Source organism: Lepidochelys kempii, chromosome 20 (assembly GCF_965140265.1).
Source record: "Lepidochelys kempii isolate rLepKem1 chromosome 20, rLepKem1.hap2, whole genome shotgun sequence".
Classification (NCBI taxonomy): Eukaryota; Metazoa; Chordata; order Testudines; family Cheloniidae; genus Lepidochelys; species Lepidochelys kempii.
Genome location: NC_133275.1, coordinates 3,949,931 through 3,974,467, shown reverse-complemented (window position 1 = coordinate 3,974,467; position 24,537 = coordinate 3,949,931). Strand labels below are relative to the sequence as shown.

At 57.7% G+C, this 24,537-nt stretch overlaps 1 protein-coding gene across 1 annotated transcript; it reads left to right on the top strand.

Moving 5' to 3' along the window:
• Positions 1 to 9,898, top strand: CYP27B1 (cytochrome P450 family 27 subfamily B member 1). Its single transcript, XM_073318773.1, has 9 exons — positions 1 to 240; positions 2,736 to 2,926; positions 4,007 to 4,203; positions 4,390 to 4,590; positions 5,030 to 5,193; positions 5,459 to 5,625; positions 5,947 to 6,028; positions 6,267 to 6,464; positions 8,818 to 9,898. Exons 1-9 carry the CDS (start codon positions 37 to 39, stop codon positions 8,929 to 8,931), a joined length of 1,518 nt encoding a protein of 505 aa, XP_073174874.1. The 5' UTR covers positions 1 to 36; the 3' UTR covers positions 8,932 to 9,898.
• Positions 9,899 to 24,537: the final 14,639 nt, after the last annotated feature.

Sequence of the window (24,537 nt, the reverse complement as noted above, 5' to 3'; positions counted from 1 at the left end):
CTTCCTCCATCCACTTTCCAGCTGCCCTGAGCCAGGATGCCTCAGACCCTCAAGCTGGCCAGCAGGGCTTCCCTGCTCTCCAGGGGCTTCCCAGAGATCTGGGCTGAGCTCGGCTTCAAGGCACCAGCCAGAGTGACCAAGACCCACAAGACCCTGGAGGACATGCCAGGACCCAGCGCACTGGGCTTCTTCACGGATCTCTTCTGCAAAAGAGGGCTGGCCAGGCTGCATGAGCTACAGGTAAGGAGCTTGCCTCCGTGGCTACTTTCCCACTTTGCTGCTCGGCACACGACCTCTTACTTTCTGCATCAGACTAGTTGGTCTTGTACTATAAAGGGTCTACCAATGTATGGGGTGCGTGGAATTACTGAGCTTTAAATAGATCCTGTCTTTAGTGAACATCGTCATAGGATTTAGGACCAGGTTTCCCAAAGGGTCTGGATCAAAGCTTCCACTGAAGAATTTCCCGTCACTGCCACAACAGAAACTGCTGGACATTTAATAAAAAAAAGTTCTAGCCAGGGTTTTCAACTAAGTCAATGGGAGTTGGAGGCTCAAAATTCATTGAAATTCAAGCCCTGTTTATAAATCCCAGCCTAAACACGTGAGAGTCAGGACATTCAAAGGTGGCAGTCCCCATAAATATGTACAGTTGTATTTTTGGTTACTTCTCTATGTCATTTCAATGTGTGACTTGCAGTGAGGGAAACAATAGGTGTACAGAGGTGTACACAGATTAAGGTTTCAGAGTAGCAGCCGTGTTAGTCTGTATTCGCAAAAAGAAAAGGAGGACTTGTGGCACCTTAGAGACTAAAATTTATTTGAGCATCCGATGAAGTGGGCTGTAGCTCACGAAAGCTCATGCTCAAATAAATTTGTTAGTCTCTAAGGTGCCACAAGTCCTCCTTTTCTTTTTACAAATTAAGGTGTACATGAACTCGGGCTTTACCCCATATGTGTCCCCACAGGCTTGCAAAAATCGATTGACGTAACATAGGTTTACCAGTAATCAACACATTCACTCGTTAGTCTAACCCTGTGTAAATTGACATTGATTCTGGGCCACACAACTCTTAGTCACTGGGCTGCGGAAACAGTGAATTTCATTTGCAGCGTAAATTAATGGCACCCTTTAATAGTGGCTTTGATACATAAAGAGGAGCATTGTATCGCATATTGCTAGTTCGGCTGCATAAGTTATGCAAACTTTATTTTCTGTTTTTTTTAAAAGACCCACAGGATGTGCAATATAGCAGGGCTAACCTTGAGATCCGTCATATCAATTTTCTGACCCGTGTGTGTTTTACATTGTTGGTGTTGGAGGAGGTTGTTTTTGTTTTGTATTTAACTCTTTTTTTTATATGAAAGGAAAGAAAACAAAAATGGGGGGAAATACCATTGGGTAAACTTTATTCACGGAGAGAATTTGTGCTATTCAGTCCCATGCCGTCTGAGTAAACTCCCTATAGAAATCAGTGCTTTCTTGGGATTCGTTCATAAAGTTCCCCAAAATTGTGAATACGCCCCACTTTGGGAATAATTTTTAAACGAATAAACCAAATCATTGCATTCTTTCGCCTCTTTGCGACCGCACGTCTCCTGCTTGTGTGGCTCTGCAAACTTGCGTGCAGATATCTACGGGTTTTAAAAAGTACTGGTAATCAAATGGCTCCCCGCATGCACTGCGGCTCCTTTTTAACCACTTCCAAACTTAGCTAAATGAATATTCCCCCCTGGGGATGAGCCATCTGCCGAATGGTACACGTGAAAGCTGCGGTCTTTGAGTTATCCACGCGCAAAACCCATTTCTTTTAAAGCCTAAAGCTATTTAGTCTTCCCCTCACCCCAGCTCATAACCCCAAAGGGGCTGGGAGTGGGATTTTGTGCAGTAAGATGCAGCAAAATCCATGTATGCCTCAGCCCGAAAGCTAAATTTTCCAATAAAGGAGTGGAAAACAGAGGGTCAGAATGGAGAGACTGGCTTCGCATGAGGAAGTTGGACAGATAGCAATAAAACCTGCCTGTGTGGGAACTAGGATTTGGTGTTTTTAACCCCATGTAACACAACTCCCTTCCTGGATGGAGAAATTAAATATCCTCGATTACATGCGCTGACTGCATCCAGCCCTGATTGCATTCCAAGCAAATGAGGCATCGTTTCCCTCTCGACTTTCTCTCTCTTCCTTGCGGGCTCAGGGGAACGAATCCCCAGTGGAGTCTCGTGGCTGAGGCTGGAGGGGAAGGAGAGCTCTGAATAACGGGGGCTCCTGCAGGGCAGAGTCTAGCCGGCAGATCACTGACCCTCTCCGAGCTCGATTTCTGACAACGTCTGCCCAGACGTTCCTGTAAGGTCCCGATCCCTGGAAGCCCGGCTTCCCCAGGTCGAGCTGCGGTGAAACACAAGGGTTTCATTGGAGTCGTTTCATTGGAGTCAGTTGCAGTTTGTTGCGGCCAGCAGCCAGGGAATGATCCATCCCGGAGGATAGCAGGAGGGGGTGCAGGATGGAGCTGGGTGTATAGGCTGCGGATGGCAGGGGAATAGATCCCTATAATGCACCATTGTCTCATGGCTCTGTCCACCCTGCCCTTAAAGCGCCCACATGTTCTCGTTGCTGACCTGTAACCACCCTGCGAGGACAGCCTGGTTCTAACCAGTTCTGCCTGGCCCAGCTGGTGACAAGAGCCCAGCGAAGGCTCGGGGCTTGCTTGACGAATTGTCTCCTCTTCCCTCCTAGATCGAAGGGAAAGCCAAGTACGGGCCAGTGTGGAAAGCCAGCTTTGGGCCTATCTTGACTGTCCACGTTGCGGAGCCCAGCCTGATCCAAGAGGTGATGAGACAAGAGGGCAAACACCCCATCCGCTCCGACCTGTCCTCCTGGAAGGACTACCGGGTGTGCCGCGGCCACGCGTACGGGCTGCTCACTGCGTAAGTCGGCTACTCTGCCACCCTCCGACGTGGGTGTGGGGGCCACGCTGGGTCGGGGCGGGGCTGCAGGAAACATCCTAGGACCCACCGGGTCCTGGAGACACCAGGCAACGCCATGATCCGCTGCAAAACACACTGATATTTAAGGCTTGGATTTTGCCCAAGGGAGTTAGGGGCTCAAATCCCATTGACAGTCACCTGACTCCCTGAAAATTTCCCCCCTCAACTATTTGGGTTCTGGGTAGTACCTAGGAGCCCCACTCCTGGACCCGGTGCCGTACAGAGAAGAAGCAAACCAGAGAGCTCCCATTGTGGGTGTCAGACAAGAGCGGAGGCGAGGGAGGGTGCGGGAACCAAACGAAGCGGGGCTTAGCAGAAACTCAGATGTCTCTCTGCCTGCCGCTCGCCTACCGGTGCCAGGCGGAAAAGGAGCCAAAAAAGAGCCCCAAATGGGGAGACTGTGGGGGTCACCCCCTCTCCTGGGGGATACGTCCAGTGCACTTGCTGACTCTTCCCTCGGTGGCTCTGTGCTAAGTGGGATCCGGCTCCCTCCAGGCTCCCCCATCCCTGCGGCCTGATGCTGTCTCCGCAGGGCCCGGCAGGTCCTGGCCCAGAAGCACATCTCCCAAGAGCTAAGGCTTTGCACAAGCCCCTGCAGAGGCGTGAGTCAGGCGAGAGGATTGTGTTGGGCCGTGAGTCAGCGGTGTGACTCAGGCTCCCGGGTTTCTCATCAGCGGGGCTGAGTAACTGGCAGAGGGTGTGCAGGCCCGTGGGCTAGCCACGGGAGCCGCTTTCCCAGCACCGCAGGGCCCCTGCAGGTGGGCTTGCTGCTGGCTTGACCACCGTGGGAACTGACTAGCGAGTACACCACGTCAGAGCCGGCTTACCCCCTCCCCCCATCCCATGACCCAGGAAGTGCGCCTCAGCCCTGCCTTAGGGGGGCGCTGTGTCTAAGAGGCGGCGAGATGTCGGCTCCCCTTAGCCGTCCACGGCAGAGATTAGCCCAGGGGTGGCGTGGGCAGGCTGGCCCTTGAACCCTGCTTTCCTGGGGGGGTAACCGGGTCTCTCTGGCCCTACCAGGGAAGGCGAGGAGTGGCAGAAGATCCGCAGCACCCTTGGCAAACACATGCTGAAGCCCAAGGAGGTGGAGTCGCACACGGGGACCCTGAACGGCGTGGTCAGTGACCTCATCCGCCGGCTGCAGCACCAGCAGAGCCGCCATGGGCATCACGTGGTCCAGGACGTGGCGGGCGAGTTCTACAAATTCGGCCTGGAAGGTGCATGTCTGGGGCAGTGCCTAGGGTGGGGCGGGGCTGGGGCCCCTGGGAACGGAGGGGCACATTCTGCTCAGAGATCGGAGACGGATCGGCCTGAGACACACACCCCCAGCCCCAGAAACTCTGCCCCCCCCCCCCCACCCGGGGGCCTCATGTCTCTGACTCTCTCCGGGTTCGTTTCCTTAGGCATCTCCTCGGTGCTCTTCGAATCCCGCATCGGCTGCCTGGAGCCTGAGGTGCCCAAGGAGACCGAGACCTTCATCCGCTCCATCAACCGCATGTTCGTCATGACCCTGCTCACCATGGCCATGCCGAAGTTCCTCCACCACATCTTCCCCAAGCCCTGGAAGATCTTCTGCGAGTCTTGGGACTACATGTTCGCTTTTGGTGAGCGCTGCTGGGCCCAGGCAGCCTGGGTTGGCTGCTTGGGTGGGTGTGTGCGTGCCCATGCCCAACTCCCTGCCCGAACTTCAGGCTCATTTCCCCTGGGGCAGGAATCCGGGCTGTAGATCTGGAGCAAAGATCGGGAGGCAACTGCAAAGAGATTCCACGCCCTGGAGCGAATCAATCATTGCTCAGGGTATTAGCTTTAGCATTAACACCGCCACCGATAAACCGCGGTTGAACCGGGGGCAATTAAGACTTGGGGACTTTCAAAAGGAAATTAGAGGCCCACCATTCAATTTTGGTGGGCTTTGGGCACCAGAATCCCTTGAGTTTCTCCGAAGAAGCCTGGCCTAGCGTTGGTTCTGTTGGAAAGCCAGGGAAGTGGGGAGAAACTCTCAAGCCCAGGCTGTGGGGCTGACCTGCGTCCGTTCTCTTCCAGCTAAGGGCCACATCGACAAGCGAATGACCGAGGTGGCAGAGAAAGTCTCACGGGGGGAGACGGTGGAAGGCAAATACCTCACTTACTACCTTGCCCAGGAGAAGCTCTCCATGAAATCCATCTATGGCAACGTGACCGAGCTGCTGCTGGCCGGGGTGGACACAGTAAGCGCCGCGGGAGTGTCTGGCTCGAGGGCGCGGGGCAGTCAGGGCAGGAAGGCAAAGGCAGCTCTGTTGCTAGGAGTTCTGCTTATCCTCGGGGATTGAATCCCTGGGGAACTGGGCTGGGGGGCCATGGCGGCTGCGTGGAAGTGATTCCGGCGCCCAGAGCATAGATGGATCCCAGCTGGGGACGCCCTGTTTTCCCTCCGGCACCGATGGCAGGGATCCAGCCTCTTCCTAACCCTCCCTTGCTCCTCTGCCCCTGCAGATCTCCAGCACCCTGTCCTGGAGCCTGTATGAGCTGTCCCGTCACCCCCGGGTGCAGGCAGCGCTGCACGAGCAGATCACCGGGGTGATGGACGGCGGCGCCATCCCGTCGGCCGCAGACGTGGCCCAGATGCCCCTGCTGAAGGCGGTGGTGAAGGAAGCGCTGAGGTGAGCGCCGCTAGGAGGCGGGTCAACCAGGGCTGGCTCTGCTTTCTCGCCCAGGGGCTGTGGAGGGACATGGTGCATCTGCTGGGAGCTTGCAGGCTGCCTGGGGTGCTGGGATCCATCCGTCCCTCCTGGAGCTCAGCCCCCAGAGCTGGGAGGCTGGTGCCTGGAGTAGGGACAGAGCAGCTGCCCAGCCGTTCCCCTGCTGGGAATGAGCCCAAGGCCGGGTGCGGGGCTTGAACCCGCAGCCGGTCAGCTGCAGCGTGAGGCTGGATCCCGGCTCCTGTGACTCACCTCCGGCCGTGTCCCCTTCTCCCCCGGCAGGTTGTACCCAGTGATCCCCAGCAATGCCCGTGTCATCTCCGACCGAGACATCCAAGTGGGAGAATATCTCATCCCCAGGAAGGTGAGTGGAACTGACTGCCTGGCTAACGGGGTGGGGAGGGAGTGGGGGGCGCTGACCTGGAAGCGGGGACATCTCCTCCTCCCCAGCTGTGACTTGCCACCCCCGAGCTGCCTTAGCGGGAGGCAGTTTGCAGCTGAGGGGATTTCTCCTTGGGGTGGGGGTGTCGCTCACGTGGCATGGTGCCCACAGTGCCCACGTCTCACCCTGCAGCCTCTTCCTCTCTGCTCCCCCCTCGCAGACCCTGATCACGCTGTGCCACTACGCCACCTCCCGGGACGCCCGCTTCTTCCCCGAGCCCGACTGCTTCAAGCCGGAGCGCTGGCTGCAGAAGGACGCCGCGCACCACCCCTTCGCCTCCGTCCCCTTCGGCTTCGGCAAGCGCAGCTGCATCGGGAGGCGCATCGCGGAGCTGGAGGTGTACCTGGCCCTGGCCCGGGTGAGTGCCGGGGCCGAGCCGTCCCTGAGCGTCGCGGTGGCAAAACATGGCTCCTGGGGCCGGGGCGGGGCCTCCTAATTCCTGTTAAACTGCATCGGTACCAGCCCCATAGCCCCCCTCATTGCATCGGTACCAGCCCCATAGCCCCCCTCATTGCATCGGTACCAGCCCATAGCCCCCATCATTGCATCGGTACCAGCCCCATAGCCCCCATCATTGCATCGGTACCAGCCCCATTGCCCCCCTCTCCCACTGCATCGGTACCAGCCCCATTGCCCCCCTCATTGCATCGGTACCAGCCCCATTGCCCCCCTCTCCCACTGCATCGGTACCAGCCCCATAGCCCCCCTCATTGCATCGGTACCAGCCCCATTGCCCCCCTCTCCCACTGCATCGGTACCAGCCCCATAGCCCCCCTCATTGCATCGGTACCAGCCCCATAGCCCCCCTCTCCCACTGCATCGGTACCAGCCCCATAGGCCCCCTCATTGCATCGGTACCAGCCCCATAGCCCCCCTCATTGCATCGGTACCAGCCCCATAGCCCCCCTCTCCCACTGCATCGGTACCAGCCCCATAGTCCCCCTCATTGCATCGGTACCAGCCCCATAGCCCCCCTCATTGCATCGGTACCAGCCCCATTGCCCCCTCTCCCACTGCATCGGTACCAGCCCCATAGGCCCCCTCATTGCATCGGTACCAGCCCCATAGCCCCCCTCATTGCATCGGTACCAGCCCCATTGCCCCCCTCTCCCACTGCATCGGTACCAGCCCCATTGCCCCCCTCATTGCATCGGTACCAGCCCCATTGCCCCCCTCTCCCACTGCATCGGTACCAGCCCCATAGTCCCCCTCATTGCATCGGTACCAGCCCCATAGCCCCCCTCATTGCATCGGTACCAGCCCCATAGCCCCCCTCTCCCACTGCATCGGTACCAGCCCCATAGCCCCCCTCATTGCATCGGTACCAGCCCATAGCCCCCCTCTCCCACTGCATCGGTACCAGCCCCATTGCCCCCCTCATTGCATCGGTACCAGCCCCATTGCCCCCCTCTCCCACTGCATCGGTACCAGCCCCATAGTCCCCCTCATTGCATCGGTACCAGCCCCATTGCCCCCCTCATTGCATCGGTACCAGCCCCATAGCCCCCCTCATTGCATCGGTACCAGCCCATAGCCCCCCTCTCCCACTGCATCGGTACCAGCCCCATAGCCCCCCTCATTGCATCGGTACCAGCCCCATAGCCCCCCTCATTGCATCAGTACCAGCCCCATAGTCCCCCTCATTGCATCGGTACCAGCCCATAGCCCCCCTCTCCCACTGCATCGGTACCAGCCCCATAGCCCCCCTCATTGCATCGGTACCAGCCCATAGCCCCCCTCTCCCACTGCATCGGTACCAGCCCCATAGCCCCCCTCATTGCATCGGTACCAGCCCCATTGCCCCCCTCTCCCACTGCATCGGTACCAGCCCCATTGCCCCCTCTCTCACTGCATCGGTACCAGCCCCATAGCCCCCCTCTCTCACTGCATCGGTACCAGCCCCATTGCCCCCCTCTCTCACTGCATCGGTACCAGCCCCATTGCCCCCCTCTCTCACTGCATTGGTACCAGCCCCATTGCCCCCCTCTCTCATTGCATCGGTACCAGCCCCATAGCCCCCCTCTCCCACTGCATCGGTACCAGCCCCATAGCCCCCCTCATTGCATCGGTACCAGCCCCATTGCCCCCCTCTCCCACTGCATCGGTACCAGCCCCATAGTCCCCCTCATTGCATCGGTACCAGCCCCATTGCCCCCCTCTCTCACTGCATCGGTACCAGCCCCATAGTCCCCCTCATTGCATTGGTACCAGCCCCGTAGGCCCTTCCCCCACTGCATTCCTACCAGGCCATAGCCCCCCTCTCCCACCACACTGGTGCCAGCCCCATAGTCCCCCTCTCCCACTGAATCAGTACCAGCCCCATAGCCCCCCTCATTGCATCGATACCAGCCCCATTGCCCCCCTCTCCCACTGCATCGGTACCAGCCCCATAGTCCCCCTCACTGCATCGGTACCAGCCCCATAGTCCCCCTCACTGCATCAGTACCAGCCCCATAGCCCCCCTCATTGCATTGGTACCACTCCCATAGGCCCTTCCCACACTGCATTCCTACCAGGCCCATAGCCCCCTCCCCCACTGCATGGGAACCAGGCCCATAGGCCCCCCCCCCCCCCGCACTGTATTCCTACCAGGCCAATTGCTCCCTCTCCCCCCACCCCCGTGCACTCCTCCTGGGCCGACTGCATACTCCCCTCCCCTCCCGCCAGCCTTGGAACAACTGGTGCTAATCTGCCCCCCTCTCTCCTGGCAGATTCTGATGCACTTTGAGGTGAAGCCGGAGCCAGAGGGGGGCCCGGTCAGGCCCATGACCCGCACCCTCCTGGTGCCCGAGAAGGACATCAACCTGCAGTTCGTGAGCCGCTAAGGCGGGCGGAGATGGAACCGCTGGCCCTGGGGGTGGCCGGGCCCCCCATGGGGTGATGGGCCCCGTCCGAGCGGTTTGGCCCCAGATCAGAGTCAAGGAAAGGAGGGGCTGGTGCCTCAAAGCACATGCACTCATCCCTGCTCCGTGGGATGGGGAGGGCTGTGTGACACGGCCGGCCATGGCGTGGAAAAAGAGCTGTGTAACAAATCTGCGGGGGGGCCTGGCGTGGCTTCCTACCCACCCTCCGCCCGGGCTGTCCTCCCTCCTGAACCTGGAGTTCCCCTGAACACAGAGCAAGGCGGAGCTGGAGTGGCATTCCCAGAACCAGCGCCTCCTCCAGGCAGCATTCTGCAATGCAATTCGTGTGTGCGCCTGGCTCTGCCGTAGCCAGGGCAGCAGCCCTGCAGAGCACTGAGCCAAACTGCCCAGCAACCTGCCTCTGCTGGTTCGAATCCCCAGGGCAGCCCCAGGACCCCGTCTCGGCCTGTGTACGTCTGGGCATGTAACGGGAAGGAGCAAATCTGGACCCACCTGGCCTTGGAGGAATGGTTCTGATGCTGATCAGTGACTCAGGTCCGCCTCCTCCACCGGTGTAAATCAGCATAGCTTCGCTGATTGACACCGGCTGAGGATCAACTCTTGGGGTCCTGCAAAGAGTTGAAAGGGATGTGCTAAGGTTTGTTCTCGTTAATAATCACTTTAAACACTCCCCTTTGAAGCACAGTGCCCCCTATTTATATTTATTGCCTGTAACTTATTCATGGTTCTCGGGAGCCAGCAATGTCTGAAGCTGTGTGGTTTTTTTTTTTCCAAGCCAGCCGCGAGGCTCTCTGTATTTAGGGCAGCTGCCACGTGAATGTCTCTCGCCTGCCGGCGCGGAACTATTTGCCTGCAGCTGTTGCTGGTGCTTTGATATTTAACAGTTATTTATTATTCCCTGGAGAATAAATATGACTTTTTTAAAAAAAAAAAAAAAAAAACCCCACCGTTTGGTGCATTTGTGGGTTTGGGATGAAGATGCTGGATGGGAAAGGGGGTTGGGTTGGAATCCAGGCAAAAAGCACCGAACCCTTCATCGTGCGCTGTACAATTCCAAAGTAGCACTTAGCGTTCCCAGCTGGGATCAGGGTCCCTTTGGGCCGGGCACTGCAGGGACTGTTTGTACGAGGTGGGAGGGGAAACTGAGCCCCATGCTGCGTCTCGTAACATAATACACTTCCTGAGTGGTTAAGCGCTCCGATTTGCTCCCTGGGTGGAAATCTCTTCCAATTAACTCTCTTGGCAACTCGGTTTTAAGGATCCACCTCCTAACTCCCCCAGCCCCAAGCAAGCGGCTGGAACCGGTTGCTGAGTGGCTGTTTCAAGGGCTGATGCGTCCCACCCCCGAGGTGGGCGCATTAGAGGGACAGTTGAATGGCTCCCGCTTTTCAGAAGTGTTGACCAGGCCTCACCCCCTCTGGCACCTCTATCAGAGAGCTGGAGGGTGCCAGAAGAAGGTGCCATCTTGCACAGCAGGGGCCCCTTGCTATGGGGTATGGGGCTCATTGCAGTGGTCCAAAAACCGGGGCGGGTGGCTCCATGCAGGCAAAGAAGGCTCAGGTGTGGAGAGCTCTCCTCTGCTTCTGGTCAGCCAGGCTGAGGGAGGACATGGCTAGCAGGGTGAGGGCAAAGATGCCCTGCACCAATGGTAGGTGGGCCAGACCCCGGGTCTAGCTTCACCAGCATCAAGGTCATCAGGCCACAGCTGCCCATTGAGTTCAAGGGGATGGGCTGGCTCAGAGGAAGGGGCATGAAGCTTCCCCCCCAGTGGACAGTACTGGAATAACTTGCCCTGTGGGGCAGTTGCTTGCTCCTCTCCTCCCAGTGTCTGAAAGCTGGTGGGAGGGTGGTGGATTGTGCAGGGTGGGTGGGGCCGAGGGGGCATTAAGTCCAAGGCACGAGGCTGGCGTGCAAACAGCTGGGCACACTGCTGGCAGGGTGAGGCCCCAGCAGCCGCACCACCAGGCCGAGCACCGAGTGGCATCCCTGCTCCATTGCCGAGCCATTCCTGCAGTGCTATGATGATGGGACCACCACCGCCCCCCACCGCCAATGGTGATGACTAGACTTCCCCCGCCCCGACATGTCCCGAACACTCCCACCTCCTGGGAGAGCCCCGCAGGCTGGCAGCTGCCTACGAGGAAATCCCTGGAGGTTCCTCATTCTGCCCTGGCTGCTGTGACACCAGAGGCGTGAGGCGTTATCCGGCCTAGTGCCCGCCGCGGGCAGGGCAAGAGAGCAAAGAGACCCCCCCCTCGCCCCGCCATGCAGGTCGGAAGCCTGGAGGGGGCCCGTCGGTCTCCACAATTCGCCAGGGCCCACCTGCTGCAGGGGACAAGGGAGCGGCTCCTCGTCCCTCTGGATCTTCCGGGGGCGCAGGGACCGTGCAGCATCACAGCTGTGCTAGGGCAGCCGTGCGGAGCAGTGCCCTTGGGGCGGCAGGGTGCCCCCGGAGGCTGGTGGGGAAGATTGCCGGGCCCTCTCGCGCCCGTAATGACTGAGCCCAGAGGATGCCCCAGCAGGGGAGGGGGCAGCTGCTGCACGTGTCAGGGAGGGATGGGCATGAGTGGTGCCCAAGGCAATGGGGCTTGGCAGACGGGGCAGCTGCAAAAGTGCAGGGGCTCTGGGACGGACCTGGCTGGCTGGGCTCAACCCCCCCACCCCCGCCCGATTTCCTATGTACAGGGAGCCATCCCTGCGCTTGTGGACATGCATTTGTGACACACAGCTATGAACACACGGGGCCAAGCCTTCATGCCCACAGTCCCTTGGCTGCAGGTCCCCGTCTCTGGGGCTGTGGGTGCCCTTGGCACGGGGATCCCAGCTCTGGAGCACCGGGGAGAATCCACCGCTAGGAACAGGGGTGGGTGCTAGTGGTTACACTCAGCCCCTGGTGGAAGTGATGGGCACCCACATCTCAGGGCCCGAGCAGCTGGAAAGGAGCAATTCTCAGAATCAGACTGCCCCCTGGTGTAACCCCCTTGATTTCCACGGCTCCCCCCATCGCATTGCACAGGGCTCACCAGCAGAGAGGGACTTGCAGCCTCAGCTGGGCACCACCCACAGCAGGAAAGGGAAGGGCCCCGCTGCCGTTTCCCAGAAGAGGGGCAGTGGGTCACAGGTGCTGCCAAGGGCTGGCTCAGTAGATCAGTGAGCTGGGACCCAGCTGGCACCTGCTTGACGTTTCCCTCAGGGCTCCGCTTCCCGTGGGGCAGCTCAGGAAGGCCAGGGCTGGTCTGGGCCATGCTCCCAGGCCTGGCGCTGCCCATCCCGCCCCATCTCTGTGTCGTATTTACAGGGCAGCCCATATCTAGGCACTCATTACAACCGTCATCCGCATTTGGTGCCTGTTCCACACCCACCTAGCTCAAATCAGGGGACCTGCTGGAAGGCTGCTCCCCCACCCAGCCCTCGAATGTATGATCCAGCCCTGGGCTCCCCCAGCTCTGCCAATGCCCCTCAATGCCAACTCGCAGCCCCCCCGGCTAGTCCCTCTGGGCTTTGGCATGGCTGGCTGCTCCCAAGCAGCACCCCAATCCCCGCTGAGTTGGCTGCAGTTTCATCCTGGAGTTTTGCATGCCAGTTGACAGGCACATGAGGTTTCCCCGGGAGCGTTTGCCCCGGTGCCTGGTGCACAAGCGAAAAAACAGCACATCTCCTGAGCCAAGGCTCATGTGTCCTCACTCACAGCCAGCCTGACTGCAGCCAAAAACAGGGGCCACTGGCTCCAAGCCCGCAGGCACAAGAGGTTGGATTGAAGCCCGGCAGGCATCTAATCAACCCTTGGCCTCTTTCCACACAACCCCCGTCATGTGTGATCACTCATTGGAACTGCTCACTGGCAAGGTGAGTAGATTCCCTCCCCCCCCCCCCGCAGCCCTTTCCATATTCCCATGACTCCTGGAGCTCGAGGCTTTAAGACAAACACAAGACACAGCAGCGCTTCTGAAAGCGAGGCCCTTGTTTAAAACCCCCTCCCCCCAGCGACTGGGGCGGGAGAGCTAAGCTGCACACACCACCACTACGCACGGCGATCTTGGCTGTCCAGTGCCCTGTCTGACCCACTGGGCAGCGTGCCCGCCAGGTCTCCCTGCCACGCCTGAACCCTGGGGATAGGAGCCTGTTACTAAAGTCTGGTGCTGCCACTCAAGGAGCTGATGCATTTAGCACAGCAGGGCCCACGTTCAAGTCCCCAGGGCAGTGTTACATGCAACCCAGGCTGAGGTGCTGTGTCCCATGGAAGATCAGGCCGCTATGGGGTTTCACGTGCCCCTGCCCCTCTGGCAGCTAGGGGTTTAATTGCTCTGCATCACCTCTGATTGCTGCATGGATGTTTTTCCTGGTAAAACATTCACGTGCCCTGGCTTGCTCTTTCTTAGGCGCCCGTCCCCACCCCCCCCGTCCCATCCCGTGCCAGGCCCCTGTTAATGCCACACCAGGGGACACAACCGACGTCAATGGCCTGGGACTCTGGACCAGCCAGGGCACACTTGTGGGCTGGGCCCGTGACACAGCCGGGCCCCTGTGACGCTGGCCCAGCCGTGCGAGGAGAAGCTGACGGTGCCAGTGGACTTGGCTCCCCGCAGGGCCAGGGTTACTCGGCAGCAGCCCTCGCCCCACTCTTTCACCCAGGGCTTGGCAAACGCTGTGCCCCCCTGTTGGTAGCAAAAGGCAGCCCCGTCACCTGGGGGGGGGGACCCTTCCATGGGCTGGCATCAGCCGGGCCCGGGGTGGCCACCGCCCGATGCGGGTACCCCGAGGAAGGCGGGATCGAGTCCCTCTGTACTCCAGGCCAGGGGGAGGCTGCACCTCCAGCTGTTTCCTGCAGGGGGAGCCATGTGACGTGACTGCTCCCCAGGGGTGCAAATACAAGGGCAGCTGGCTGAGCACCGGGCGCTCGGAGCCGCCAGTGCGGGGCTGGGGCTCAGGTGGGCACATTAAGCCCTCCCCTGCCACGGACCCCCTGGGCATTTGGCGAGGCCAGTGGCAGTGCGATTAGTTATCTAGCACCAGTCAGGAGCAGCCCCCAGCCAAACACGGGGGGGGGGGATCCTTTCTCATGCCCCCAGGTGTCCCCAGATGTGCTGCCGAGAGTGAGCCAGCAACAGGCACCGGGGGATGGGGGGTATAGGAGTCATTGAACTACCGTGTCCTTTGCCGCAGCATCTCCTGGGGCTCATGTTCCTTGGAGTGCACCGGGCAGCCCCCAAACGCTCAGCAAAGTCCCAGGGAAGGGCTGGCTAAGGGGCACGACCCATTGCACACCTGGGGAGGGGCTGGACAACAGGGTCCGCCCCCCCCCCCCGCCCGGCGAGGCTGTGCCCAAAGGGTTAATGCCCCCTCCTACCCCGCTCCTGCAGGTGCACGGGGTGGGGCAGCAGTGTGCCACTGGCTGGCAGGTGGCAGCGGTGGGTCACTATGGGGCAGGGTAATAAAGACCCCAGTGCAAAGGCCTCTGGGTAACGGAGCGCTCTTTCACTGCTGGCCCATGCAACTTGCCTCTGCCAGCACCTCCTCGAGGGGGCAGAGGGCCCAGGTTGGCTGGGGGCCTGGGCAGCGCTCCCTGACTGCCTCTTCCAACAGGATTTAGCCGAAATATTTGTTGGGGGAAAAGAGAACGAGTTTGCTTGGCATGGAGGGAAAGTTCCACTGACGGCCACTAGATGGTGCTGCGGCTTCAGCACCAACCTCATGGCAGGGGAATGGGTGTCAATGTGGCTTCAGCTCCTGGCATGGGGGGACACATGTGGGGGTTTAAAGGGCTCTGATGGGTCACGTTAAGCCCTTCCCACAAGCTCGCCAGCCCCACAACCTGGGCCAGACTGGACTGGGCACCCCGAAGCCCCACAGAGCCAACCAGTTGCTCTCATTTGATCGCAGCTGGCATCCCCAGTGGGGAAAGGCCCCATATCCCAAGTTCTGAGCCCCTGAGCCAGCCAGTCCCCTGCCCTGGGGCCAGATCAGAGCCGGCGCCCCCTAGCGGGTAAAGGCCCCATATCCCAGTCCCTGAGCCCCTGAGCCAGCCAGTCCCCTGCCCTGGGGCCAGATCAGAGCCGGCGCCTCCTAGCGGGTAAAGGCCCCATATCCCAGTCCCTGAGCCCCAGAGCCAGCCAGTTCCCCCACCCTGGGGCTGGATCAGAGCCGGCGCCTCCTAGTGGGTAAAGGCCCCATATCCCAGTCCCTGAGCCCCTGAGCCAGCCAGTCCCCCCACCCTGGGGACAGATCAGAGCCGGCGCCCCCTGGCGGGTAAAGGCCCCATATCCCAGTCCCTAAGCCCCTGAGCCAGCTAGTCCCCTGCCCTGGGGCCAGATCAGAGCCAGCGCCCCCTGGCGGGTAAAGGCCCCATATCCCAGTCCCTGAGCCCCAGAGCCAGCCAGTCCCCTGCCCTGGGGCCAGATCAGAGCCAGTGCCCCCTAGCGGGTAAAGGCTCTGTGTCCCATTCCCCGCCCCTGTGAGCCAGGCAGTCTCCTTTGACTCCATTAAGTGGCGTCAGCTGGTTTCTCTGCAGCTCCCAAGCTGGGTGGTGTGGCCTAAGGGCGAGGTGGGGGGGTGGGGCAGCTGGGAATTAGCGAGAAGCAACAATTCTGGGACTAGGACCTGGGGGGGTGGCGCGTTCATCCAGCAGCTGCTAACCCTTCGCTGCTGCTCCCACCCCCCACTTCACAGCTAACCCAGGGGCCTCCCCCCGCAACCCAGACTTGGAGCCAGGCCCGGCTGGGAATCGGACACGATTCCTCTGGAGGTGAAAGGCTGCCAGGGCAGGAGACATATCACCCCAGCCCTGAGCCAGGGCCAAAGGGGGAAGTGCTAGGGCAAGAAAGCACATCCGGCAGGCTCAGTGAACGGTATTACCCCCCCCCACTGTCTCACGCTCATAGCCTGAAACACCACTGCACCCCACGAGCTGGAGCAGACGGGGCCTGGGTGCCCCCCGAGGCTGTGGACAGGAGGTGTGTCCTTGCAGCAGGGCGCCAGACACAGGGAAGGGCCGCCGAGGCGAACAGGAGCGAGGGCGGTGTGGGGGAGCACGGCCCGTGGGTAGGGCTTTAACCGGCGCTTGGTGGAGAAGCCACAAACCCAGCACAGAGCAGAGGGCTGGCTGAGCTGGAGCTGCGGTGGACTGAGCGGGGCACGCCTGGGTTAGAGATTGTTCCCTGGCATTCTGCTCCCCTTTGCAGGAGGCAGGGAGAGCCTGGGACTCTCCAGTCCCGGATCGAAGCTGCCGCAGGTACCGGCTGGGGGCAGGAAATCTGAGCAAGCTCAATGGATGGCTCCTGCTTCACGCTCGATTGTAACGGGGTGGGAGCAGGGAAGAGGCAGGGAGCCGCCTGCTTAATGCCACCCTAAGCCCCCTGCTGCCCCCACTGCCCCACTCAGACATGGCCCCGTGGCCCCAGCAGCAGCCAGGAGAACCCGAGCTCCCTGTGTGGAATTGTTAGCCACTGGGGCTGCCTGGGCCCTGGGTTCTGGCTCTGAGAGCTGGAGCCGGATGTCACCTACCTTGGGGAGCTGGGGTGGTGTGGGTGTCTTGTCCAGGGACCTAGATGTGTGCTAAGGCCCTTGAGGGGGTGTTGTGTAGTTGTGGGGGTGTTGTGCTGTTGGGTAGCTGTGTTTAGAGCCTGGACAGGGCATCACACTCATGTGTATGTCACAACTGTGTGTTATGCCGTTGTGTAGCTGTGTGTGTATTAAGGCCTGTGGCGGGGGTGTTGTGTAGCTGTGTGTGTGGTGAGACGCGTGGAAGGGTGTTGTGTAGCTCTGTGTCTGTGTGTGTGTTATGCAGTTATGTAGCTGTGTGTGTGGTGAGGCCCTGGGAAGGATGTTGTGTAGCTCTGTAGCTGTGTGTGTTGGGAGGTTGTGTAGCTGTGTGTGTGGTGAGGCCCTGGGAAGGATGTTGTGTAGCTCTGTAGCTGTGTGTGTTGGGAGGTTGTGTAGCTGTGTGTGTGGTGAGGCCCTGGGAAGGATGTTGTGTAGCTCTGTAGCTGTGTGTGTTGGGAGGTTGTGTAGCTGTGTGTGTGGTGAGGCCCTGGGAAGGATGTTGTGTAGCTCTGTAGCTGTGTGTGTGTTGGGCAGTTGTGTAACTGTGTGTGTACCGAGGCCCTTCAGGCGTTGTTGTGTAGTTGTGAGTGCGTCGTGCAGTTGTGCGTGTGAGATGTAGCTGTGTAGGAGCAGGGAGATGTCACAGCAGGCCCATAACTTGCATGCGGACACCTGGCAGGATGGGTGGGCACAGAGGGCCAGGGCAAAGGGCCCCGAGCAGGTAGGGGGTCTGGGTACAGGGCAGGAGGAGGGAAAGGGCGTAGAGCCGAGAGTAGGTGGGGTTGGAAGGCAGAGGCTGGGTTGGGGTTCCAGGCCCAGGGCAGAGGGGGACACTCAGCACCCTGGGCACCCAGGGGGGCCAGGCGCAGAGCCGCGAAGAGCAGACGCAAAGGGCAGGGACGTGCCATGGAGCCCACGCTCTGGCTCCTTTCGTTTGCGTCATTAATTTTCTGCTGGACGAGCTCTGCTCCCAGCACTCCCAGCTGAGAGCCCCGGGCCAGGCTGGGGCCCCGGAGGCGTCTTGCAGCGCGGCATGCTCAGCTGCCTGGATGAAACCTCTGCCTTCTGGGAGTGAGTCAGAGCCCGTCTCCCGCACTGTGCGGTGAGAACAGGGTTGGGGAAGGAACCTGCAAACCGAGCAGCGGGGAGCTGGAACCAATTCATGATAACGGCCAACGCTCTCCGAGGGCTCTTGGCTTGCACTTGAGTCCATTGCGCTGGCGGATCCAAGGCAAAACATTGCCACCGGGGAGTGCCCAGCTGAGCAGCAGGGCAGTGCCCCTGGACAGCGACGGGTTCGGATGGGGAGAGCCCATGCCCTGGACCGAGAGGGAGGGACACCCTGCCTGAACTCCCCGGGCAGTGATGAGTAAGGAGCAAGAGCCCCAATCAGCCATCAAAGAGCCACTGAGTCCTGGACGGGCGGGTTTTGCTGGCATGAATTCGCCACCCGGGCTCCTTCACCTGCTCTGGCTGCAGCACCAGCCGCAGCCACAAATCACCAGTTCCTTTTAAAGAGCTAGTCTCCCGATGCTACGCTGCTCTCGCCTCCCCGGGGGATGGCGCTCTGCCCGGTGACGAGCCACTTGGCACGGACCCCTTTGCACATGGCACAGTGCCTACCACACGCTGCCAACAGCAGCTGGTGCACACCTGCCCCACCCAGCCACTCATCCCAGCCGTGAAACTTTCATAGATTCATAGATATTTAGGTCAGAAGGGACCATTATGATCATCTAGTCTGACCTCCTGCACAACGCTGGCCACAGAATTTCACCCACCCACTCCTACAAAAAAACCCTCACACCTATATCTGTGCTATTGAAGTCCTCAAATCGTAGTTTAAAGACTTCAAGGAGCAGAGAATCCTCCAGCAAGTGACCCGTGCCCCATGCTACAGAGGAAGGTGAAAAACCTCCAGGGCCTCTTCCAATCTGCCCTGGAGGAAAATTCCTTCCTGACCCCAAATATAGCGATCAGCTAAACCCTGAGCATATGGGCAAGATTCATCAGCCAGATACTACAGAAAATTCTTTCCTGGGTAACTCGGATCCCACCCCTTCTAATAGCCCATTACAGGCCATTGGGCCTATTTATGAATATTTAATTACCAAAACCATGTTATCCCATCATACCATCTCCTCCATAAACTTATCGAGTTTAATCTTAAAGCCAGATAGATCTTTTGCCCCCACTGCTTCCCTTGGAAGGCTATTCCAAAACTTCACTCCTCTGATGGTTAGAAACCTTCGTCTAATTTCTAGTCTAAATTTCCTAGTGGCCAGTTTATATCCATTTGGTCTTGTGTCCACATTGGTACTGAGCTTAAATAATTCCTCTCCCTCTCTGGTATTTATCCCTCTGATATATTTTTAGAGAGCAATCGTATCTCCCCTCAACCTTCTTTTAGTTAGGCTAAACAAGCCAAGCTCCCTGAGTCTCCTTTCATAAGACAAGTTTTCCATTCCTCGGATCATCCTAGTAGCCCTTCTCTGTACCTGTTCCAGTTTGAATTCATCCTTCTTAAACATGGGAGACCAGAACTGCACACAGTATTCCAGGTGAGGTCTCACCAGTGCCTTGTATAATGGTACTAACACCTCCTTATCCCTACTGGAAACACCTCTCCTGATACATCCCAAGACCGCATTAGCTTTTTTCACAGCCATATCACATTGGCGGCTCATAGTCATCCTATGATCAACCAATACTCCAAGGTCCTTTTCCTCCTCCGTTACTTCTAATTGATGCGTCCCTAGCTTATAACTAAAATTCTTGTTATTAATCCCTAAATGCATGACCTTACACTTCTCACTATTAAATGTCATCCTATTACTATTACTTCAGTTTACAAGGTCATCCAGATCCTCCTGTAGGGTATCCCTGTCCTTCTCTAAATTGGCAATACCTCCCAGCTTTGTATCATCCGCAAACTTTATTAGCACACTCCCACCTTTTGTGCCAAGGTCAGTAATAAAAAGATTAAATAAGATTGGTCCCAAAACCAATCCCTGAGGAACTCCACTGGTAACCTCCCTCCAGCCTGACAGTTCACCTTTCAGGAGGACCCGTTGTAGTCGCCCCTTTAACCAATTCCTTATCCACCTTTCAATTTTCCTATTGATCCCCATCTTATACAATTTAACTAATAATTCCCCATGTGGCACGGTATCAAACGCCTTACTGAAATCTAGGTAAATTAGATCCACTGTGTTTCCTTTGTCTAAAAAATCTGTTACTTTCTCAAAGAAGGAGATCAGGTTGGTTTGGCACGATCTACCTTTTGTAAAACCATGTTGTATTTTGTCCCATTTACCATTGACTTCAATGTCCTTAACTACCTTCTCCTTCAAAATTTTTTCCAAGACCTTGCATATTACAGATGTCAAACTAACAGGCCTATAATTACCCGGATCACGTTTTTTCCCTTTCTTAAAAATAGGAACTACGTTAGCAATTCTCCAATCATACGGTACAACCCCTGAGTTTACAGATTCATTAAAAATTCTTGCTAATGGGCTTCCAATTTCTTGTGCCAATTCCTTTAATATTCTTGGATGAAGATTATCTGGGCCCCCCGATTTAGTCCCATTAAGCTGTTTGAGTTTCGCTTCTACCTCAAATATAGTGATGTCTACCTCCATATCCTCATTCCCATTTGTCATGCTACCATTATCCCTAAGATCCTCTTTAATCTTATTAAAGACTGAGGCAAAGTATTTGTTTAGATATTGGGCCATGCCTAGATTATCCTTGACCTCCACTCCATCCTCAGTGTTTAGCGGTCCCACTTCTTCTTTCTTTGTTTTCTTCTTATTTATATGACTATAGAACCTTTTACTATTGGTTTTAATTCCCTTTGCAAGGTCCAACTCTACTTGACTTTTAGCCTGTCTCACTTTATCCCTACATGTTCTGACCTCAATAAGGTAGCTTTCCTTGCTGATCCCTCCCTTCTTCCACTCCCTATATGCTTTCTGCTTTCCAAGGGCACTCACAAAATGCCCGGCTCCTCCTTGAGAAAGGCAAGAGACTGGGTCATGGCCATGGAGGGAGGAGAACAACCCAGATTGCAAGACCTTCCAGCTCTCCCCCAAATATCGCCCATCTGTGCTGCAATTCCAGCTTCCTTGAGTTTTCTCTGACGCCTTTGCTGGCATTTCAGATGTCACATGTCCAGCCCATCCTACCCATGGTGAGCTGTCCCCACAGCCATTCATCCCTCCTGTTTCTGGTTGGATGTTGGCTGACATGGACGCCCAATCCTCATGCTTCAGTGCACCGACGCTCCCCTGCCGGGGTCAGGAATCAGTCTCCTTCCAGAGTGGAGCTGGCTCAGCTCTTTGGCAGCATGTGGGGCTGACCACTGTTGGAACAGGAGAGTGGATCCTCCTTCCCTCTGTCTGGGCACCCTAATCTCTTCCACATAAGCCAAATGCTACCGCTCAGCCAGTGGGTGACTTTACACCCCTCCCGCCCCACCAGCATTACATAGATCTACAGATTCCAATGTGATCATCTAGCCTGAACAAGTCTGGCTTCAGCTTCCAACCACTGGGTCGTGTTATGTCTTGGTCTCCTGGCTTACATCCGTTCTTGGGAGCGATGTGGCGCCAAATGCCTGCAACTGGGCTGGGATGCGAAGGTCAGGCCAAGGGCATGGAGATGCAGCCCGTACGTGGCTCCCTGCATGGGCTGACCACCCGCTCCTCTCCAGCTGGGCCGCACACGCAGACTCCAGCGCTGGGGTCCTCCGGGTCGTAGCTCCAGCAGAAACGGCCATTCCTACCCCCGCTGCGTCCTTGAGGCGCATTCTTCCTCCATCTCAGTCCCTCCCTGGGCTGAGCCCGAGCTTGGCGAAGGCCCTTTAGGCTGAGCCCCAAGCCGGGTCAGCTGGCATGGGCCAGACAATTGCCGTGTAGACACACCTTCCTCGTCCTGGAGCGAACATCTCTCAGCTTCCATGGGCTCGGGTGCACTTCAGCACCATGGACAGAGCTAGCCCAGCCTTGCCTGGGACCTGTGGCGTAGTTCCCTTGATCCGAATTCCCTTTCTCCAAAAAGCCCAGTTACCCGAATCCACAGCGTGTGTCCCTCCCCCAGCCCTATATCAGTGAATTACCCCTCTAAGAACGTCTCAATCATTTGTTTAGCCATTCGCTTGCAGACCTCCGTTTCCCATATTTCTATACCATGGAAACCGCAGCTCAGAACAGCACTTCCCTGTCCCCAAGTGCACTGGCAAATCGTCGGCGCCCCACTGACACAAGGCTGGGGGAGAAAGTGGGGGCTTTAAGCCCCAGGGTGAATAAGACCCTAGTTGGAAAGCTTGGATCCTGTCCACTGAAGGCCCCTGATATCTGCAGAACGGTGTGTGACGAAGCGGGCCTGTTCTTAATGTGTCCTCTGAATATTGTGGGGGTGCCTCAGTTTCCCCTAGGCAGTTCTTAAGTATCTAGAGGGTGGGATAAGGGTGTATGATCATTGCAGAGCCTTAGAGGGCAGGTGTGTGCAGGGGTCTGGACACAGAGAATGGCCAACACCCTGTTTCTTGGCAACTGATGGCCTGGGCCCTTCCCCCCTGCAAGGTGAGTGCTAAAGAGTTGGAGGACAAAGGAATCCGGTGCCCACCTGGCCCGGGAAAGGGACAAAGCCCAGAGGAGGGGGTGCTGGGGAGAGTTTCAGTTTGGGGCTGGCTGGGGACGAGGAGTGAAGTGCAGACGTGGTTGTCTGGCTCACTGCCCCTCAAAATGGACCCGGCTGAGGGGTCCTGTTCTCTGTACCTACAAGCTCTGTTTTAGACCATGTTCCTGTCATCTAATAAACCTTCTGTTTTACTGGCTGGCTGAGAGTCACATCTGACTGCGGAGTTGGGGTGCAGGACCCTCTGGCTTCCCCAGGACCTTGCCTGAGTGGACTCGCTGTGGGAAGTGCACGGAGGGGCAGAGGATGCTGAATGCTCTGAGGTCAGACCCAGGAAGGTGGGAAGCTGTGTGAGCTGTGTGTCCTGCAGTCAATCTGCTCACAGAAAGGAGACTTCCTCAGAGTCCTGACTGGCTTCATGGGGAGCAGTTCCAGAGCATCGCCTGGGGACTCCATGACACGGCGACTGGGAATAAAGACATACGGATGGGAAATAAAAGACCCTCCAGCATTATAACCAACAGGACCTGCAAACATCCCCACAAGGACCTTTAGGGTCAAGATCAAACCAGGGATTTGGGGTTTGCCAGCTCAACCCAGCCCATCGAGGCACCTTCCTCCTGCCTGGCAGCTCTGGTAATGCTTTTGGGACCGGATTTCCAGGGGCTGGCCCTGGCAGAGCTGTCCTGGGGCAGGGCACAGGGGATCTCAGAGCAGGGACGCATGGACATTAGCGCTCCCATTGTCATTACCTAGGATGGAGCTGCATCAGCTGGGAGGGCACCGTGCTAGTCTAGACAGGACCTACAGGGAGATTAACTCCTGCTGAGACACACCAGTCCCAGGGCAACGCTTAACATGGGGGTGGGCTGGGAATGCCGTGGCAGGTGTCTGGCTCCCCAAGACATGAGAGTCGATTGTCTCGTCTCGGCTACCATTGTGCATCAAATTCTCCAGACTTTCTTTGAGATTCAGCTGTGCTGAGCTTTGGGCTCAGGGAACCTCTCACAGACCGCAGGGAGGAGAGGGAAGGACCCGGCCACAAATGCATAGATTATAAAGCCAAAAGTGATCGCTATGACCATCTAGTTTGACCTAGATCCCATCTCATCCAGACTCATTTGATGACTTCTCAAAGCTGCCTATGGGGGTTGGGGGAGGCTCTTAAAATGACTGGGAACCAGGCATCCAAATCCCCTAATCTAAGCCTAAATGTCCCAGGCAACAGGTCTCCCACCCTTTCTTCCCTGGGGCAAGATCCTCCAGCAGCTGTTAGGAAGGTTCCCCCTGCCGGTCAGTCTCTATTCCCTCGTCCTTGTCAGTTTCTGTCGTGAGCCCCTTGTTCCTTTCAAAAGGCTCCAGGGTTTTTTTGTTTTAGAAAGTCGAAGGTCCCCCAAGCCAACGGGGCCAATGCCGTTAAGGCCCATTGGTTTCAAAGCCAAGGGAGCGATGAGGTCAACAGCACGTCCGACCGCCCTAAGGTGAGGGAGCGGGTGCCCGTTTGGCAGCTGGGGGGTGGCCTGGCAGAGACTCAACCCCACAACCTTCAGGCTTGGAGCCGGGTGCCTCAACTGCTCAGATCAATCTGGATATTTTCTTAATAGGTCCTACCTCCCCTCCACCCCCACTTTCCTGTCCCTCTGGGGCTACAGAAGGCAAAGAGAATTTTACCTCTACCCCTTTCTCCCTGGTTAAATGCATGAAAATACAATCACCCCTTGGGCATTTCCGGTGCTCAATAGGGAACTTGATCTTCTGCTTTGGCAGGGAACTGGAGACCCCCTGCGCTGGTCACAATCCACAAGGCACGATCCGTATCCTGCTGGGCCCGGGGCTGACAGCAACGCCTGGCCCGTGTGACGGGCGAGCCCCATGGAGCCTGCACGGAGGTCAGTCGCCCTAGTCGCATCGCCCGTTGAATCTGTTCAGCAAAGCCCCTGGTTCCTTGGGTCTCCTTCCAAGGCTTCATTGGGCTGCCGATCCGCCGGCCAGGGCTCGCCAAGGCTTGCAGCCCTCCCCCGCATGGTGGAAGGTGGCGACGGTTGACTGAACGGAGCACGGGCTGGGAAAGGAGTGAAACCGGAGCCGGGTGTGGAAGGAAGGAGGCCCGGCAGTAAGCGCCGCGTTAGCATTTCCAGCCTCTTCTCCCAGGAGCTTCCCAAGGGGCTGCATCGATTGGTTTCTTCGTCCGGCCTGAGCAAGAGGCCATCAGTCAGGCAGTCAGGCCAGTGAACCCCATCCAGGGTGCACCCCTCCGCCTCATGGGTGCTGTCACCACTTCGCAGCATGGGCCAAACATCCCCTTTGAACCGGTACGTGGCATTTCCCAAATGAAAGCGGGGTTGGTGGCAGGGGGTGTTGTTCACGAGAGCCCCAAATTCTTTG

Excerpts from the sequence above, each read along its gene's own strand:
- CYP27B1 (XM_073318773.1), top strand. The coding sequence starts at position 37 with ATGCCTCAGACCCTCAAGCTGGCCAGCAGGGCTTCCCTGCTCTCCAGG. Across the intron at positions 4,204-4,389 it reads CTACAAATTCGGCCTGGAAG|GCATCTCCTCGGTGCTCTTC; the intron begins GTGCATGTCTGG and ends TCGTTTCCTTAG. Across the intron at positions 5,626-5,946 it reads GTGGTGAAGGAAGCGCTGAG|GTTGTACCCAGTGATCCCCA; the intron begins GTGAGCGCCGCT and ends CTCCCCCGGCAG.